Source organism: Corvus cornix, chromosome 19 (genome assembly GCF_000738735.6).
Source record: "Corvus cornix cornix isolate S_Up_H32 chromosome 19, ASM73873v5, whole genome shotgun sequence".
Taxonomy (NCBI): domain Eukaryota; kingdom Metazoa; phylum Chordata; class Aves; order Passeriformes; family Corvidae; genus Corvus; species Corvus cornix.
In genome coordinates, this window is record NC_046348.1 from 3,689,382 (window position 1) to 3,710,082 (window position 20,701).

Sequence of the window (20,701 nt, forward strand, 5' to 3'; positions counted from 1 at the left end):
ACCCGTGGCATTCTTGGAGGGCACCTGGTGATCCTCAAGGAAATTGATGCAATTTTGAGGAACTGCCATATAGCTGGTTGTTCTGGAAAAGTTGGACAGAGAACAAGAATGGTTGGAGAAGTGCCTATCATGTATCTACTGCTTTTAAATACTTATCACAGTGCTGCACTTGTTGCATGAAATCCAAGATGTAGCAAACACATGGAAAATTATCAGCCTCCTAATATATATAACTGCTAGTAGCCAGAAGGATCATAGTCAGCCATTTATTCAGTACAGAAGTTGGGCTGGGAAAGAGTTACCATCCGTCTTTCCTCAAGGCACTGTTTTAACCATGAGAAATTTCTACATGTAAGTATAATCAAATCCTAAAATCCTGTATTTATTAGGACTGCAGGATATATATTATATATTTGGAAAAATTGTTCCCTAAATCAGTTTAACTTTTTTTTTTCTGCTACTAGGAATCTGGGCTGCTCCTCCCAAAATGAAGAAACTTGCCTTTCATGTCAACTCAAATTCCCATGCAATGCATTTGATTTTTGTTTTGTCTCCTGCTCATTTTGCTCCCACTTTGTGATGGAGCTGACACTGAGGAATCAGAGCTGCTTCCTGCACACTGCTGAAACTGAAACCAAATAGAGCAGGTTTTCCTTCTGTGTTCAGAAACATGATCAGCAGTTTGACTTTTATATGGCCATTATTTTAAAACACACACACAACCTTTTCCAACCTGGAACTGACTTTCAGTTTCTTTCTTGACTTAGCTGTGTCCCTATCAGTGCCTGCTATAGGTAAGAAAATCCAGCTTGATATCTTCAGTGGCAGAGACTGAGAAATCTCTTGCAATTAATGCATTTTAAATGACCTGTAATTTCAGAGAACAACATTAATTCACCTCGTCACATGTGGGGTCACAAACTGCTGTTCCCTCTCTTCTGATACGCTAAGGGCCCAGAGGAGGACTGCAGATATTGAGGGACAACAGACATTAGACGTTAAAAATTCAGGTGTAGAAATGACAAAGGTATTTGTCAAATGCAGACACACTCCATCCTACTCCTACCTTCTTTTTTGTATAATTTCCTCCTTTTTATAGTTATTAATGCCAATTTTGGGGAGAGATGAGGAAAAAGTATTCACCTCAGGCACACCACCCTAGGATACTGCAAAAAGAAAAGACTGCATAAAACATCTATAGACATAAGGTTCCTGCTGTGTGCTGGAGGCAGAATATATCGCCATTCAGCTAAATGGTGCAATAGAGAAGTGGAGAAAAACTGCAGAAATTGCTTTGAAAACAAAAACAAAAAACTGCTTTCCTGGAGCTATCATCAGGTTTGCTTGTGAGATCAGATGCTTTTTTCCTATGCTCCATTCAAATGCAAAGAAAATGCTTGAGGAAAATTGCTAGTTCTGATACTTACACCCTTCACACGCGCAGCTGGAATGAGATTTCTGCCGTGGTGGAGCAACAGCATCAACAAAATAGTCTAAGCCTAATGGCAGTCACACTGCACACTATTTAAACATATGCAAAGGATTTCTTGATTCCCTGCTACATACTTTCTAGTAAACTTCATACTTATATAATTTTTAAATACTTACTTTTACAGCAAATTATAGGCAAATGGGCCAACTCAGGGTAAGATGAGTTTGAAAACAGAACTGAAAGAAGGACTTTAATAAAGGTAGGTTGAGTCATCTGTAGATATGGCACTTGGGGACATGGTGGCCTTGGCAGTGCTGGGGAAACAGTTGGATTCGATGATCTTAAAGATCTTTTCCAATCTAAACAATTCTATGATTCCCTGAGAAACCTCCCCAGTTCAGCAAGGAAAGCAGAAGCTTCACAGAAGTTCCACATAAGGCAAACCTTTCCTGAGTCACCAGCAAACATTTGTTATGTTCTAGTTTCCATCTGACGGCAGCACACACTCTGCCTCATGCCATGGCTTTCCAAGGAAACACTTACAGAATCAGCCCCAATTTTTAGAGAAGTAGGATTTAAGAAATGCCATCTCCTGTGAGATTTGGCATTCTCCTTAAAACAGCTGTTACCAAATGCTTTAAGACTAAGCTCTACAAACCCACATGGTTGTACAAAAAAATCCCCCAAACAGGAAAAAAAACAGGCTCCAAATCCAAAATACAACTTAGTCACATCCAAAACCTATTTATCTCTAAGTTTCATAGCAAAGTTGAAAGGTCTACTCATTATTGTGGCCACTGTTGTGGCAATTTTTATCGGTAGGGTGTAAATTTCCGTCAGACACCAACACCACATCTTTATTTTTTTGCAAACAGAAAAATTATGATTCCTGACACAAAAATTTTGCTCAGACATAAGACAACAAGGTCACAGTTTAATAGAGACACAAATGAAAGAAGAATACAAGAAAACAATGCATAATTTCTGTCCCTCTGACAGGTATCCAGAGGTTTAGTTTGGATATTAAGAAAAATGTCTTCGCTGAAAGGGTTGTCCAGCCCTGGCACAGCTGCCCAGGGCAGTGGTGGAGTCACTGTCCCTGGAGGGATTTAACAGATGTGAGGATATGACCCTTGGGGACATGGGTTAGTGGTGGCCTTGGCAGTGCTGGGGGAATGGTTGGACTTGATCTTGGAGGTCTTTCCCAACCTAAATGGGTCTATGATTCTATGCTGATCAACTCAATGCCCTTTTTTATTATGTAACTGCTGCAAAACAAACCCTGCATCTGTAAATAAAATCCTCTGCCTTTTGCTTTGTTAACAAAATACTACCATGGCTTAAGGACATTGTCTGGGGTTTTGCCCCCACAAAAATTTAATTGCCTAATCTTTCTTATCCAATCAGCACAGTGTCCCAGTACTTTGCTTATCAGCTGCTTATTCCCAGAAACCTGCCCTGCCCTGATCCTCTTACTGCTGCTCCCTGAGTCACCTGCCAAAGCAACTACTTGTGTGGCCATGCCCAGAGTAGAGAGGGAGCAAAATCACCTGGAAGGGAAAGGGAATAGAAAGGGGAATGTGTGTTTTCGCATTACTTTCCTCTTCCTGCAGAAAACAGTTAGTGATTTGCCTTATAAGACAAAATTAACAATGCTCCTGCCTACAAATATTCCAGAAAGCCTTCAGAAATGACCAAACACATTATTCCAGCTGAAGCATATCCTAATCCTCAGCTCCATTGCTCCAGTTAGATACAGGCTGGTTCCAGAGCCTCCTAAAGTGCTCTGAGTTGCATCAATTTCCTCTTCAAGTCCTTTATACCAACTGGTATGTTCTGAAACACATCAGTTTCTGTCACAGTACAGGTATTTAAAAGCCCTCCATCAATATATTTTTACTTACAGCCCTTGCCTACTTTCTCCCTTTCACACTCACACTCACTCTCTCAGAATAAGCAGGGAAAGCCTCATGTTTTAATGCACACTTCCATCATCTGCAAACAAGAGGTGTGAAAGACATGCAAGTCAATTCATTCACAAATTAACTGCTTTGTCATTTGCAGGAGCACTGGAAGGCCCTGGCAAACAACAGAAGGGGAGCAGTGGTGCTTTTCTAGCAGCCTGTAAACAACTGGAGCAGGTAGATGACAGATAACCTCCGTTTCTCTGAGACGCCATTTCAGGAGCGACTCCTTTTGGTTGCTGCTCCCAGTTTCCAAGCACAGGGCAGACATCAGCCTCATCACAAACACTACAATATTAATGATAAACAACTAACTTACAGGGCCACTGTGAGTACTGATTATTTGGGAGGAGTTTTTATGTGCCAGAGAGCCTTGCTCTGCTAGGTGGGAAAGCAAAGCCAGAGAGGCTGTGCTTAGTCATCCCAGGGCATACAGCAGGTCTGAAGAATGGTCTCCCTGGAAGAAGGGCCACCTGTGTATCCCATGTGTGCCTGCTGAAGGACCCTGATGTGACTGAGCCTCCCCTCTCTCCTTTTTATCCTTGCTGTCCTGCTGCCAGCACCACAGTTAGGATGCAGCAGCTGAAGAGCACAGAGACTTCTGCAATGGGATCCCCTCCTGTGGACCTGCGGGCTCTGTGGTAATACAAACAGCAACACCTCATGGCAGTGCCCAAAACCAAGCTTGTGCTCTGGCCCTCCGTCCATTTATCCTAACACAGGAAAATAAAGTAGTAAAATCTAAATCTCAGTTGTACAGCATAAACACTGCAACTGCCCTGTATTCACACTAACATGAAGAGACTTGAGCCCAGCTATTTTCCTTACAAACTTGACATTACTCAACTTTGATCAAGATATGCATATCCTTTCCTTTCTGAAACTTTTCAACCCAAAATAAACATTCCTTCCTTCACAATCAAACGTCTTTATAGAAACCCACTACTAACATATCACAGCACATTTGAAAAATAAATGGTTGCAGCCTATCAAGTAAAGCATTTTGCTTAAATTACACACTCTTTTTTCATAAAATTCCAGCATGTGGTTTTGCCTTCTCTCCATCCCTGGGCTTGCACAAGAGAACACTGCAGGCCCATATTCTGCTTCACATTAAACAACATAAAACCCCATTAGTTTGTTGAGAAGCCGATAAAGACAGTCAAGCTTATCACCGAGGGCTGCCAAGGGCAGAGAGATTGAGGTAAGGAAAAGCCAGTGAAGGAACCCATGCCTATAGCTATGGCACAGGTGATCCACATGCTAAGCAGAACTCCAGTCTCCCAACATAACCAGCATGACAGTGCCCTTAACTGCAATTCCTAAGTGTAAATGGAAATAGTACATAATTACTGTATAACCAAAGAGCCTTCCCCAGGCATTTCAGATTTAAGATGCATCCATGACTACTTCAGTAAGCATCAAGACTTGAGAAAATTTTAGAGCTGAGCAGAAAAGTAAAAATAGCTGGAGCTGAAAGTATCTTTGTACTTTGAGACTGACCTCCATCTGCAGATTCAGTTACCTCAAAAGCCCAAATCATGAAGATGTGAATAGTTGGTTAATTGCATTTACTTGCCATGTCCTCTTACTTGAGAGATCCATACTACAGCTATGAGAGTAGTAACAGTCGTAACAACTGGAGTTGCCAAGAGGATAAAACTGATGTAAAAAGCAAACAAAGAGTAAGGTTAAATTTATTTGGATTCCTAAAAAAAACCCCACACTCAACAACAAAAACAACAAAACCAAGATGAAACCCAACTGAAATGATGAAAACCAGATCAAAGTGCAATTCATATCCATTTCTCCTTTCATCTCAGCATTTCAAGTGCTGAGATTTGATAAAAAATGATATATTCTTTCAGTTTATGACATAACAGTTAAACATATGGCATAAAATGAAGAGACTGGGTGCTAGCTGAACCTTAAAGCATGTAGCTAGTGATTTCAAACCAGCCAAAGGCTCAAAGCAACAGCTGACCCTTCCAGCAGCTGATAGGAATTAAAGAGCAGGGCACATTATTTGGAAAATTCTTGGATTTTCCATGGCAAATGCCTCAGAATTGTTCCTGCAGTATCTTGATCTCACATGAAGAAGTATCCCAGAAGAGGACAGCCTGTTCCTTTAGCAAACCCTTCTGCTGGATGGTTACACTGCTTTCCAAAGGGTACAAACTTTACAGCCAACACACAACCCAGGTGCTGCCTCCACACTCACCGCAGGCACCTCCTGCACCCCTGCTCATCCTCACTGCCTTCCCAGGGCTTTCTGTCCCAGCAAACCCAGAGCTGCTCATCCTCCCTGCAAGGCAGGAGCCTCCACCTCCACCAAACAGGGAAAGACCATGCCGAGGAGTTGAAAGCGTTCAAAATTCCGGCTCAGAAAGAGACAGCTGTCCGTGGCCAACATTTCTAAAGGCAAAATTACAGCATGCGGGAATTACAGATCTGCAGAGAAACCAGCAATTTGTGAGGAATTCAAGTCACCAGAAGCGACAAATTAGGACCACAATGCTAACAAAATTAGATACAGTCTTCTTTTAACCTCTTCTCTATTTTAAGAGCTTTTTTTTTTTTTTAAAATCAAAAAAGGGTTTGTATTTGTTTTGTTGTTAAAGTTTCCATGAAATTGGGCTGAGAGCAACTGTTTAAGAACAATGTTTCTCCATCATTTACTCTCTTTACCTTAGGATGTATAAAATTATGTCGATGCCTGTACAAGGAGGTTGCTCTCGGCCATTTAACAGTGACAGAGTCACCAACAGAGATAAAATTCAGTAGCCATGAAAATTTCCGTCATCTTTGCAAACATGCTGCTTGACTGGAGGCTGTCAGCTCTGGGATATTTTTTTTAGGTTCCCTTGCATTCTTCAGTCTTTTCCCAGCTAGGGACACGACTAGAGTCAAAAGGCAGCTCTTTCCCAATGTGACTCTCACTCATCCACATGTCAATAGACTGAACTATGGAAAAACAAAACAAGAACCAAACCAATTTCCACCTGCTCCACTCAATAACAATAAAATCACACAACAGCATCTTTAAAGCCATGCCTGTTCATTTGGATAATTACTCTAACAGCCCATCTAAGCATGGCCTCCGCCCGGTCCCCGATGGAGACCAAAACCTGAAGGAGAAGGAGGAAACAGCTCATCTGCTGAACACAATGTTCGGAAATGTGAGGTGAACATTCCTCACCACAGCAAGATGAATGTTCCCACCCCAGCACAAAGAAAGGGTTCATATTTCATATATTTTCCATTGTTTGAGCTTGCTTGTACATAAGCAACTACATTTAGCAATCACCAATGGGAGAGACTGAGCACTTAAAAAGATTATCATGTTTTTAACAATGCAACAGCAGAATCAACAAGGGAGGCTGCACCCTGTTCAGTTCCACTAATGTTCTCCAATTCCTGCAGAGAGCCACCCTTCCATGGGTACTGTTACCTGTAACACTCACTTGGGGGATGTACATCATCTGCTGCACAAATTAAAATTATCCATCATATGAAAAGTTATCCTCAGTGAGGGGGCTGCAGCAATGAACCCCAAAGGAAGCCAAACACCACCATTTACTTCTTAGTCTAAGCAGGACTCTTACAAAGATTCCCTACACTCATCCTGTCTCAGTGGTCTTCAGTGGTGGAAAGGGAGTGGATACAAGTCTGTATGGAACCAAAGAATTCTGGATTGAAATAATCAATACTTTGAAACATAAAATATTTCAATGAGATGGCTTCATGACATAAGGAAATACCCTGCAGGCAGTGATGGAGGCAGTGGTTTTAGACTGGTTTAACTCCCAGGGGTTCATCAGGCAGCGAAGAGCACGGAGGAAGGACTTGTTCAGCCCTGGCAAGTCTCACAGCCTAGTAGTGCCTGTTCCACACTCATGCTGCTACACCTCCACCCTGCCCAGAGAGCAGCTGCTGTGGCTGGCACAGGGTCTTGCACAGGGAAAGGGCAGCAGTCTTGTACCCCAGGGAAGGCACAACGCCCAAGGATCTCAATAGAAACAGCAAGAAAGGCTTTACCGACCTACAAAGGGTTTCAAAGAGAAGTCTGCAGTGTTGCATGAGTGACTGCTCCAGCTAGAATGACACAGCATCCTCACACAGTTATCACTGCCCAGCAAGTGCTGCCTTTATGTGTTTAACAGAAACCTCCTAACACTGCCTGCTGTAGCTTTCATTATTCGCTCTGAAAGCACGCTTCTACTGGACCCTTACAAAAATAATGCAGAGTGTTTAAGGACAAAGACAAGCTTTAGAAGACTGGCAAGGAATTAAGCATCCTTAAAACTATTAATTGGGATGGAAGGAACAGGGAACGCTTATCAGTACAGGCTGCTGGCACACGAGGTCACAGCAGCAGCCAGACACGGCAGGTGCAAGCGATGAAATCTGCGTGCACATTCTGGAGGGACAGCTTCAAACAGAGCTGCTCTTCTCCACCGTGGCTGCTGCCGCTGCTTAATTTGATTACACACAAGTGAGAGCCGGGGGGAGGGAGGGAAGGAAAGCAAAGGCAGGGGCGAGGACCCTCTGGGCACCCATGCGGAAGGTACTGGGCACCCGCAGCTGTGGTCTCAGCACAGGGCTCTGAGCAGGGTCTCCGTGAAATTACAGGGGCACCAGACAGCTGACACGGCACGAGCCTCCGGGAGACAAAAAATGACTTGCGTTCCCCTCAGCAAACCACATGCCGCATAGCAATTTGGACTGGAAAGATGCTATTCTGGATTTAAAGGGAAACTAATCTGTTAAAAGAAACAGACCCCAGAGCGGGAGGGTGTAGAGTCCCTGTGCGAACATCCCTCACATAAACTGTGTCACTTCGTCCATAACACTTGTAGGTGCTACATGCTTTCAGGTTTCCACCAACCAAGTCTTTTACTACCTGGCTTTTTAAGAACTGCCAAGAGACTCTTTCATAACAATAATCTCTAACCTAAAATTATCAAAGTGTGCTCTTGCTTCCCTCTAGCCCTGAAATCTTACAGAAGAACCCTGGGACTGTTCCTTTAAAAGACAGAACAATTCAGTCTCTATTGAATTCTGGGTTGAAAGGAAAAAACCAAAGCAAAAAACCCAGAGTCTAAGATCAGGTCCTCCAGACTAAGACCAAGAATATCACTAAAGAGGAAAAATTGCTCTTCTTGAGATATTTAGATACAAGATACCTTAAAATATAACCTTAAAATCTACCTTAAAATTGTTATGACACTACCTACCAAAATCTAATTATACTTTCATAATTATATGTATTAATATCTAAAGTGTGTAATTACAAAGGAGCCAATATATTTTAGAAACACCATACTTATAAACCTATTTTTTTTAAATAGAAACTTCCTGCATGACTGTAAGATCTATATTTTAGTTCTCCTGTCTTTATGACTCAATACTAGCAACTGGAGGCAAAGGCAACTGGAGTCCACGTGTTTGAATGGAAGCCGCAAACAGGGATCTTCTATATTATGTCAAAGGCATTGAACAAAAAAACCCATTAAAACCTTGCTCCTGCAGAATTAAAAAAACCCCTGAAAACAGTGGAGAAATTAAATAAATAAATAATGATAATAATAATAAATTTTCTTCCTATCAGCTTCCTTCATTAAAGCAATAACTTTTATGCATTTGTTTTAATTTACAAAGAGAACTGGAGCACCAAAAAATAGAGGTCTTGCCAGCCAAAAGGGTGGAATCTAACGGAATCTACAAACATCTTAATTATCAGACCAGTGATATAAATCTACTAACTAGTGGTGTCCATACCATGGCTGAGCCTGCCTGTTGTTTTCTGGACAGAGACCACAGGCTGAACATCTATGACTGCCTGGACAATCCAAGCTCTCCCACTGCTGGGCCCATTCTGTACACATAAACCTCTTCTGCAGGTAGCAACGGCCCAGGAAATCTCTCTCACTCAGGACTGAAGTGGTTTGTGTTTCAATTGCACAAGTCTGAGTGAATAAAACCAAACATCATTAGGTTACAAAGCCAAGTAATTTCTAAATGGTGATGAACGTATTTCCCATTCACATAGAAAATGAGAAGGGATGGTATAATAGAGCTTGACTAAATAATTAAATCAAAAATGTTAAATCCTGATTCAGATTTTACTGCGTGTGCTTACAGACAGAGACCTTTCTCTATGCACTCACATAACTTCTGGTTTTATTCAAACATCAGCTCTACTTCTAATTTATTCTTGTTAAGTGGCTTTCAGCAATGCAAGTGATTTAAATGCACACTTGAGAGGCAAATATAAGCTTGCAATAAGGTGCAGTTTGACATTTAAACCATTACATATTTTTGAACATAATATGACTACAGAAGCATTACTAATTCTGAGCCACTTCCAGATGGAAGTTTAAAAAGCACAATGAAATGCAGACCAAAAGTGATTTACCTCTTTTCTCCAGCAACTGTTGCAACTCTCTTGATTCACAGTCCAAAAACTTGAAAATTTTGGTAGCTTTGTAGTAACGTGAAGTACTCCCACTGCACCTTAAATAGCTGACAAAAATGTACCTTAATACCACATGCATCTCAATACACCTTTAAGAACAAACGTAATTTTAACTTGACTAGAAGAAGTGTTTTAGCGTCTAAGAGCACCACTCCTCCGATGCCCCCATTTCCAGCAGCTTAAGAGCACCACTCAAAACTTAAGTCATGGAAGGTCTGCCTTCATGGGTGCTCAAGCATACATAAAACAGTGCACTACCTTCCAAAACTGGTCCCAGCTTACAAAGTTACAAAGTAACTGTGAGCAACATTCATTTATGCCCAGCTGGAATTGCCAACATGTAAGAGGTGAAAATTTTGGCTACCTAAAAATATATAATATATGTTTCATGAAGGAAATAGCAAGTGACCCTAAACTTTAGCAGATCTGTCAAGACCCTGCTACAATGAAGTAGGCAAGAGAAGTCATTAATTTTATTGCTTTTGCAGCACATCTGCACAGTTCAAGGTACACCCCAGAGCTGAAAAGCACACAGCAACACATGCTGGGGAGGTGCTGCTAACTGCTCCTGAGCATCTCTATACGTGTAAAAAGGAGATTAAATAAACACAAAGGTAAATTAAATAAAGTAGGTTATTTCCTCAACGACTAAGAAATGCTGTTGGAGAGAAGGGAAAGGGAGGAGAGCAGGAGATATACTCACTATGTGGGGCACCAGTGGCTGAGTAACCTCATGTTCTGACCAGTGACTCGAGGTTCTTCATTAGGGATTGAGTAATGGCTTGTGCCATCTGTATGTAAGTGCAGATGAGCAAAACCACCAGAATTCCTTTCATTTAGAGGGGGAAAAAAAAAATCTTCCCTGTCCTAATACCAGTTGGGAATAAAACACACAAATACCACATATTAATTGATCATCAGAAGCTCGGGATCCTCAGCATGTTGTTCTTACAGTCAAAAAATCAATGACTAGAAGCCAACACTTGGCATTTTCTGTACCTTGTTACAGGAAAGTCATGAGAGATTAATGTTTGCCCTTCTAAGCACTATTACTCAGGTACTTTGTTTGGTACTTCTGAGTTACAAATTCCCAAAAAATTGTGAAGAAAAAAAGTCTCATATCCTAATACTACTACATTAAATAATTTTTTGTCCTCTTTCTTCTCTTCCCCATGAGAAAAGGAACTAACACATCCAAGACGGAGCTGATCAGGAACTGTCAGTTTTAATCAGAGCTCTATAGCTGTCAGTCACCAGTGGCCCTTGGGTATTTTGTTTCCTGAATATATAAAAGATTGTTATCCTGAAAGTTAGTCAGCATTTCTGGCTGCTAGACGGAAATAACAAGACTATTAGAAATGTTTTAACACTGGTATAACTGCAGCAGTGTTTGAGTTCTAACAGCTCAGCACACCAACACAGGCAATGACCCCTCTTTATGAGCCACACTGGTGCAATAGAAATAATTTCTCCTTATTGCATAGTTTGCACAGTTGGTATTTATTAATAGTGTTGCAATTCTGTATTAATTATTATTTAGCACTGACAACACGCCTGAAACTGCACAAAATTAGTGCCTGGCCCAAAGTGTTTAAGCAGCTCTGATTCAGCATCCCATAAGCAACATTTCATCCACCAACCTGCTCAGGGACTAAAGCCTGGGCAGCAGTGGCACTTGGTCAGCTGATGTCATGTCAAATTATTTACATCCTACAGCTTGGGACAGCCAAGCCCCAGTGGCTCTGGCTGGAGCAAAATTTACAAGCACCAGTCTGTTGGAGAAAACCACCCAACACTAAAGGCAATGTGGAAATGAGAATCCAGTATCTTATGCAAAATTATTAGAAAAAGAGTCCTGTCATAGTCTCACATTTTCAAATGAAAAGTCTCACTGAAGAGGAACAGAGCAAGAGCACACAGTGATTTGTGAACTTCCCAAACTGCCCACCTGGTAGGAACGCTGTACTAAAGCAGCTGCCTAAGCCAGGATAAAAGCAAAACTTCCAAGGTCATCACCACCACACAGGCACAAATCATGAAATGCAAACGTGACAGGCAGCGAGAAGTGAAAATTGCAAATCAACAAAAGGCCAAGACCCCCCCTTTCAGATCCATACTGCTTTGTTGGCAAACCCTCCTGAAGGATCACTTCTCTGAAATGAGAATATGCAGAGAGCACAGATCAGCAAATCCCAGGACAGCCATGGGAATCAGAGTCAACCTTCAGGCAGGTTTAATTCAGGCCCTGCAGACTCAACACAGACACGAGTCCTGTTGCCACTGTCAGTTCACCCATTTTTGTTGTTTTCCATGTTGCCAAGAACCCAGAGCTGTATTCTAAGACAATAATGACATGTTACTAATACAAATAGAGAAAATAGGAAGCTATGAAACGAATAATTAACTGTGATCTGTTATTTACATAATTATTGGCAGAAGCCTGAACAAGGAGCAAGATGGATTACTGCAGTTTTGGTTCAATGCAGCCTTAAAATAAAAAAATTTAAAAAATAAATCATCACATGCCAAGGCTGAAAGGATTTTCATTCCAGCATGGGGTTCTCTCACTCTGCCAGCCAAGCTCCAAGCTGTTACTGCAGCTATTCTCCAGATAAACACTGATCTTTTCCCTTTGCTCTTCTGTTCAGCTACTGCAGCTGCTGGCCACCAGCAGAAGCATAAGAAACGTATTTTAAAAAACCCCAAAACAAAGAAACAAACAAAAAATCTCAACAGGAGATAATATTGCTCACCAACAATACAACCCCAGTATGTTCATATTGCTCACACCTGACCTTAGGACAGGCAAGGCATAAAGCCTAGTTTTTCTTGTGTATTTCTCTCCCTTCTCTTAAGCTAAAATTGCTCTATGACTTCAGTTGTGGCAGGAGATCAGTTCTTGAGAAGGAGCATTGATACTTATGCCCTCAAAACCAGAAGTACAGAATAGGTGGGAGCAGCGATGTTGCTCTCACGACGTGCTCCATTGCTGTCTAGAAAGTTCAGCCGGACAGAAGAACTCCATTCCTTACTCGTCATAAGTGAGAGATAATGTGGTGGTTCCAGCCATGCCTTGTGCAGAGGCTTCCATGAAACACACAGCACAATGAAAAGTGGAAAGAGCCACCAGAGCAACCTGAACAGCTCGTTCAAGAGCCTTCCAGAAGAAACTTTCAGCTGCTCCTGACTGGTGACAGGTCCAGTCATGACTACAAGTGGGAAGGATTCTACATCCCTTCAGTCACTCTCCTGATTTTGTATATACTGTTGTAAAACCAGGAGCACAGATATTAGTGCTCCCTCCCTTTCACTTCCTTTCCCTGCAACTCTACAGAAATAGCTGGGTTACATCAGACAGAAACACACACAAAATAACAATGACAGCAGATGTGTCAAGAAAATAAAAACCATGCATGAGATGCCTGCTGTACTTGGCAGTTCAGCAGTTCTAGGTAGGGTACTTGTCCAGTCGATGAATCACAGGGTTAGCTGTTTCACAGCACCAAAGTCAAAGCAGGCATGAGTAGTTAAGAACTCAGTCGTAACGACTTGGGGGGTTGTTGTTTCGTTTGGGTTGTTTGGGGGTTCCTTTCTCTTATTTTGCCCTTACCTGTCTCAGATTTGCCTCTTAGTTTTCAGACCAAGAATTTCAGACCAGTTCACCAAAAATGCAATTTACAGGAGAGGTCCATGCCAAATCTGTACCCAAACTTCTCTGAAAACCATGATGTGTTGTTCACCTCACTTACACCTCTCTGGGCTCTGAGCCCAAGCCCATTTTGCTCAACTCCCATTAACTTCCGTGGCGCCTTAGGCACTTCACAGGTTCTTTGTACAACTCATTTTGCGCACACATTACTTTTTCTAGAGCACTCATCACCCTACACCCATAGTGCAATTTCCACAAAACTCTCTCAGCCAGAAGGGCATCATCCTCCTTTGTCCATTTCCAACAGTCAACTTCATCCTTTCTCCTGTGATGCTTATCATGTTTGGTAGATGCTGTTTGTAAACTCTTGCTGAAAGCTGCCCTTTTCTCCCCTCAACTCCCTCCTCACCACTTGGCTATACTGCCTGCCAAAAAGCCACACCTGCTTATCTTGTAGGGCCTCTCACACTAACAAATGCTGTTTCGTCTCCCTCAGTCTCTCCATCTTTGGCCTACAGCTCTCTGATATATCTTGGAGATATGGAGATAGATGTGGATTGTAAGTACCTTGGGTGCACCACCTGATTCCACAGAAGCTGCACGACAATGTCCTGGTCCATAATACACATCAAACAACAATGATGCAAACAAGCAACTCAGAAGAATTCTGATCTCTGGAGTTCCTAACTTTTATCTGTCATATAAAATCATGGCTTCCTGCTGAATCTCCTGAAGAGGTACCAGGAGCTTTTCCTGATAGTTATAAGGAACTTTGCAAATGTTATTTGATATAGGTGATACATTATAGAACCTTTCAACCACAAGTTCCTCAGCAGTTGAAAGACCAAGCAAGAGCTATGGGATTTTATGTTACAGGAAAAGTCACCAGTTTTTAACAACGTCTGTTCAAATTTATAACCCACCATGCTATGTCATCAGCAGCTTATTTGCTTCTCATGCACAGTGTACCAGAAGAAATGAAGGGTAAATGTTCTCAGTTATTCCCTTTTTTTACACAAATTCCCTGATAGAAATTAACTCTATTGCAGCTTGGTATGGTATTTGAAAAGTCTGAAGGAATGATTACAGATTTCCCACAATTTTGACAAGAGAAGCTTTTTCACAAAGCTTCTGGTATTGACAGTCACAGAGATCAAGGGACTAATAAGATCATCACATTATTCTTAAGAACACACTCAATATTTATGAGTACATTAACTCCATGTAATAAAGGCCACATTGTCTGGCTGCAATGACTTGGATGCTTTGGGGATAAAATTAATCAACATGTATGAAAGAGGATCTCAGAGTCAAACAGGAAAATCTGCACATAATAACAAAGATAGTTAGTATCTGGCAAACCTACAGCACAAGGAAGAAAAAATACTATGATTAAACATAATAACACTTCACTTGAAATGTAAAATACTCTGGAACAAATCCTGCCAACTCGCATAAGAACCAGCAAACAGGAAGCAGCAGCCTTTGCAATAAAGCCCATCACACAGGGAAAACACAACACTAGAGAACAAGATGCTACTGCACAGTCCCTGTCATTGTGCTGTAGAACACTTGCTGTCTCCTGCTTTTGAAGTGCATGAGGTTCAATTCTAACTTCTCCTCCCAGTGCAGGACCTGTTGAATTTTGAGTCAGTAGCAGGTCCCTGCTGTCCAAGTAAAACACTGTCATCCTTTCACAAATGCTCACATGTGTGAGCTGGTGGCACTGCTGGCTCAAGTGCGTTCTGTCAGTATTATTTTCTAATAATTTCCAGCATAACAGTCCTTCCAGAGCTGTGTCCTGCTGCGTTAAGATTAGCTCAAAGTGATAAAAAAAAAAAAAAAAAAAAAAAAAGAAGAGCTTGCACTGCCTCTTAATAGTTTTCTCCCTGAAGCCATAAGCCCTGAGCATGGTCTTGTTACAAGGGGAGAAGAGGCTCTTTTTTATCCCATTCCATGTGAGTTCTCTGACTACATTCACTTAGACATTCACTTAGAAACACTCAATGGGGCACTATGTTACTATCAGAAATGTGAGCTCATAAGTAAAAAGAAGCAGTTTTGGCTCACAACCTCTTGAATGTCTTGAGAGTTAGTGCTGAACCTTTCCTAACCCTTCAGCTGGAGTCTGTACTACATAGTTGTAAACTTGACTTTCAACTTTCAATGATCATTTGCATGTATGTATCTTCAAAGAATGGCATTTGATTTGCAACTATGTGTTGTAATGAGAGGCTAATTAACACAAATACGGTTATTAGCAAGTTGCAGACATTTAAAGGACAAAACCAGCAGACCAAAGTCTGTGACATTACTGTGTGACAGGGATGGAGATCCTCAAGGATGAAGTGATACCAGCCAAGGCTCTGCCACTAACTCCATTACCACAGGCAAATCACCAACATTCTGCAACTTGGTTTCCCCTTCTGTAGTGGGATAGTGAGACTCATTTACTTTGCTGGGTAGTTCTCCAGCTTAATTAAATCATTACCTTTAAATTAAAGCACTACAGAAATGCCAGGAAGTAGCGTCTGAATTAGAAGGTGGAGGTGACACCCTAATGAAGCAAGAATATTTTCATTGTCAACAGCAGGCACAGTAAAAGGTCACCCATGGTATAATTGTGAAACCACATTCCAAGCTTCTGAAGGCAAGATGACTTTTCCCAAAACTTCATTAAGGAAGAAGATATGTCCCAGCATCATTGGATGGCTGAAATGCTGCAGTTTCACAGGCAATCTACAATGGTTTAATTACTTTTGTTTTCCCCTTGTCCTTACTCTTTGCTATCCTAATAGCAGCAAAATATCACAGCTTTTTCCACAGGCAACTGTTTTCAGTATGATCAAAGACCTATTAAGAAAATTGCAGAGGATCATTTCCCTTCAAGTTGGTAATGCTCAGCACTGATTGAGTTTTCAATCTTTTCTTTACAAGAGCCACAATAGAAGCACTCGCACTTTTTGTCTGGGACAGCTTCTCCCAAATATCAGTATATTCCAACATACTCCACATGCACTGGAAATTTCCAAGTCTTTGTAAACATAAGGACCTTATTGAAATATCCACTACTGCTGCACAGACACTTTATTTTTAAGTACTGGAAGAAACTTATTCTTAAACCATAAGAAACAGGCCAGTCCTCTGCGGTCAGGCCCATTTTCATCATGTACTCCCAAAAAAGCTGCAAATTTAGTGTTAGGTGTGAAGCTGTGTATGCCCTGTATCTTGGAAACTGCGCTCAAGCTCTGTCCCAGATACCAAAAACACACATCCCATCATAAAGTCATTTAGTTCTTGCTGGGAAGCCATTAAACCAAAACCAGGAAAACAGACAGCTACTTCCTTGTGTGTTGGACTTGAAAAAAACGATCACCCAAGAACAACTCATTATATACAATGTTTATGTGTCCAGAGTGTAAACACCAAGAAATACCATATTTGCTGTTTGCTTTGTAGCAATGCAAAAACTTTTAAGGGCAAGATGTGCTATAGGAGAGGTCAGCCTAGTTCTTTCTATTATACAAGATGCTCTTGCATCTTATGTATGACTGGATACATACTATCCAGCTTCTGTGAGGATATGTTAGAAAATAGTGGAAGATACTCGGGAAATTACATCTGGAAATAATTCTGTATATGATCTTTTTTTCCCCAGTAAGTAAATACATACTTGCATACACTTGTTTTATATATATATATACAGGAAATATATACTTGCTTTTTCTTATACTTTTTGGAAAACCAAAATGATTGCAACCAAGTTCTCAAGTAAGACAGAAGATGTACTTGGAGTATCGTGCCCATACAGCTGGATACTCTGTTTGCTTATGTCTGTCTGTCAGCTGCCTGCTAATTGCTTTTGAGGCCACTGACCTGCTTTTGACTAAATTTGACAGCAGGAAGAAGTCCCAAAGCTTCCAACACTTTCATTTAAAAAAAATGGTTGGGTAGATGCAAGACTCTTATAAGACGAGAAAGGTTAATGACAAAGGTCAACTATTATTTGATGTCAGAGAATCCACAGCAGGGATCACCCTAGAGACAGATCCTCAGGAACCAGTTTCCATTGGTACTGCCACTCTTCTAACACTTGTTTCAAATAGAGCTGGAACCAGAAATTAGTTCCAGTTCTCACAACAGTCCACTGGCCTTAGGTAAATCGTAACTTCTGATGCTACTTCCCCTGCCATAATGTGGCTGGTGTTAAAATCTCTTATTACGTTGCTGCAACGATTCATATTTGAAATGTCCTTTGAAGGTCTGGAGAGTTGTATTTACTAATTATTACCTGTCTTGAGACATGAGCTGAATATTCAAAGTGCTAGCTTGATTCATCTGCAAGTGCACATCACATAAGCATGTGGTATACACTAAGACTCAAAACACAAAAGTAAAGATTACTTTTAGAGAAGACTTTATAATCAAGTCAGTTTTGAGCTCAAAACATATAATTTTTATTACCACAACTCTTCTATTACACTGGATTTAAATTATTCCATGTTTTAGATTAGCACTTTATAGAACACCGGTTTGAAAAGTAAATACCAATTGACAGAAGACAAAAAGCCCATGCAAAGTTTGATTCTGTCCCCAAAGGCAAGTCTGATGTCTGAGATCTTAAACCTTTGATATCAAACTGAGTGTTAACAGATAAATTGCACAGGGCAGTTATTGAGCACAGTAAAATCAGAGCTTGTCCTTGAAATATCAGCAATTATAGCACTGAGACTGGCAATGCCACATTACAGTAGGCAGGCGTTTTTATCTTCTGCTTGGTCAGGCACCTTCCAGCCTTTCCAGAAAAGAAGATGCTTTCACTTCTTGCAGGCAGAAAAATCAGATGACAAAGGTCTTGGTGGAAGTGCTAGAGCAAGTAGGTGAACTAGATGTGATTTTTTTTTTTTTTTTTAAAGAATGCACGAGGCGGGGAATAGCTTCCTAAAAAGGAAACTTTCCATGTATTAAAGGTGCTTTGTAGTAAAACCGTCTACTAGAGAGGTATTTGAGGGCAAGGGAACACACTACAATTTCCTTCAATAATAACAGGTTAACCTTGTATCTTCAAGCTTCCTTCTGTAACAGACTGATTACCAGCCAAGTACTCAGTATCTCCCAATACTGGCCTTTTACATTTCCTGAAGGAACAAGCCACATCTAAAAAGAAAAACAAAAAAGCCACAACAGTGACAGCTAAATATTCCATCTAATCCTCCCCATCTCCTTACTCCAGACAAAATAAATACAACCTGGCAACTTATTCTGACAAAAGTGACTTAGATTTATGTCCCTTGCTCTCTATTACTGCCCTACAAACATATATTATTTTAATGCAGTATAAACAAATAATCGGATTTGCTTAACACCACATTGAGTCCTAGTGATTAAAACATATATATGCATAGAGAAAAAATTTATACATGCACAAACCCCTTTGTAAGTTCTGAAGATAAAATTATCAGTATTGCCAAACAGAGAATATGTATTATATTCTAATGACATGAGACAGTTGATTACCAACAAGCCTACTTCGTTTCTAATTAGAAAAAGTTCAGTGATGATCTTCTTCCCTGCTGTTATTGCCTGACAAGAATAAACAAGGAGTCTGCTCTAGGGATGGCACAGTAAACATGCAAACAGACATTTGTTTTGGAGCTTCGCTTCACAGTAGTAGTAAGTACTGAGGAACATAGTGGTTCACGGAGTACAGCTGGTCATGCATCCATCAGCGCATGATTTTAAGTGTTTACCTCAAGAAAACCGAGCTTTGCAAAGTGCACTGCGGCTGCCTAGCTGCTCCTCCTGCGCCCGCTCCTGCCGGCTCTGCTGTCACCTGCTCGGGAGTTCTGCAGGGAAGGGACCCTCCTTGGCACAGGGCTGAAGGGCAGCCGGGTGTTCCAGGCTGGACGCACTCCGCAGAAACAAAGCAAAGGGGATTTGCTTCGCTGCGATTTTCACCCAAGGACACGCCGCGCTCGCATGCCCGTCTCCCCCCTTTGGCATCAGACTGTCTCTCCGGCCGCAGCTGCACCTGTCGCCCGCAGCGTTCACCCCGTGCCGGGATCGATAACGCGTCTGCCATCACCCCGAACCTCGCCGAGCGCCCCCTGCTCTGCCCAGGCGCCGGTCCCTCCCGAATCCCATCGAGCACCGATTCCTCCATCGAGCCCAGACAAACAAAGGGCGCTTCTCTTATCTTCGATAAAATTCAGACAAACTAGAGAACAATACCGGAAGGGCCGCACAATGGGCACCGGCCGCGCCGCATCCCTCACGCCATCCCTCCTCCAGCCCCGGCACGGCGGGCGAGACCCGGTGACCCCAGCCCGGGACAACCCTGGGGACGGCGGCGGCTGTACCGTGCCCGGGCAGGGCTGTCGCCGGGCGGCGGGGGATGCCCTCACAGCCGCGGGTGCGCTCACCTGCCACCGTGTACCGGTCCAGGTAGTTGAGCACGTTGCCCACACTGAGGATGCCGGCGGCCGCTACCCGGGCCCGGCCGACGCTCGGCGCCTTGCGGAGGGCGGAGGGGCGGTCGGGGTGCTTGCCGGCAGCCGGTGGGTTCATCCTGCCCGACAGGGTCTGCACCTCTCCCTCGGCGCCCCGGCCGCAGCAGCCCCGCTCGCCGTCCTCCTCCTCCTCTTCATCGCCGGCTCGGAGCCGCCCGCCGCAGCCCGGGCTGCTGCCGGAGGAGCCGTCGCTTTCCAGGCACATCATGGGCTGCGGGAGGGAATCTCGGCGTGCGGGAGCCCGGGCGGGTGACTGACTGACTGACGGACGGACGGACGAACGGACGGACGGAGAGAGCGAGCGGAGAGCGCTCAGCGCCGCATCCCGCGGTCGCCCCGAGCCTGCCCGGGACAGGCCGGCTCTGACAGCCCGGGCGGGGCCGGGGCCCGCGGGGCGGGGCTCAGGGCAGGCTCCGCCCCTGCCCCCGCCCCGCCCCGCCTCGGCGGCCGTGCGCGCCCCGCCCCGCGGCCCCGAGGGTCCGTGAGCCCGGCCCGGGGCGGTCCAGGGGGGCGGACCCTAAGCCGCCCTTGAAGCGCCTCTTACGGGTGTACCCTCAGCCGTGCTCCACAGCGGCCCCTCAGCCGTCGGCGGACCAGCCCGTAGGGGTGTCCCCTCAGCCCGCCTCAGGGCGGCTCCTCATCCCTCCTCAGACCGGCCCCGAGAGGTCC

At 43.0% G+C, this 20,701-nt stretch overlaps 1 protein-coding gene across 5 annotated transcripts in view; it reads right to left on the minus strand.

Annotated features, from left to right (window-relative positions):
• LOC104691130 (protein spinster homolog 2) overlaps positions 1-20,411 on the minus strand; it is a 135,061-nt gene extending 114,650 nt beyond the window's left edge. For 3 of the 5 annotated variants that reach the window (XR_005603402.1, XM_039562943.1, XM_039562944.1), the window contains exon 1: positions 19,946-20,410. Coding sequence is in view for 4 of the 5 variants with exons in the window: in XM_039562943.1 (XP_039418877.1) it covers positions 19,946-20,240 (295 nt within the window). In the remaining variant the exon portion in view is untranslated. Of the gene's footprint in view, positions 1-19,945 lie in introns of all 5 variants that reach the window. The other 2 variants (XM_039562945.1, XM_039562942.1) reach the window with 1 other exon arrangement.
• Between the last annotated feature and the right edge of the window lie 290 nt (positions 20,412-20,701).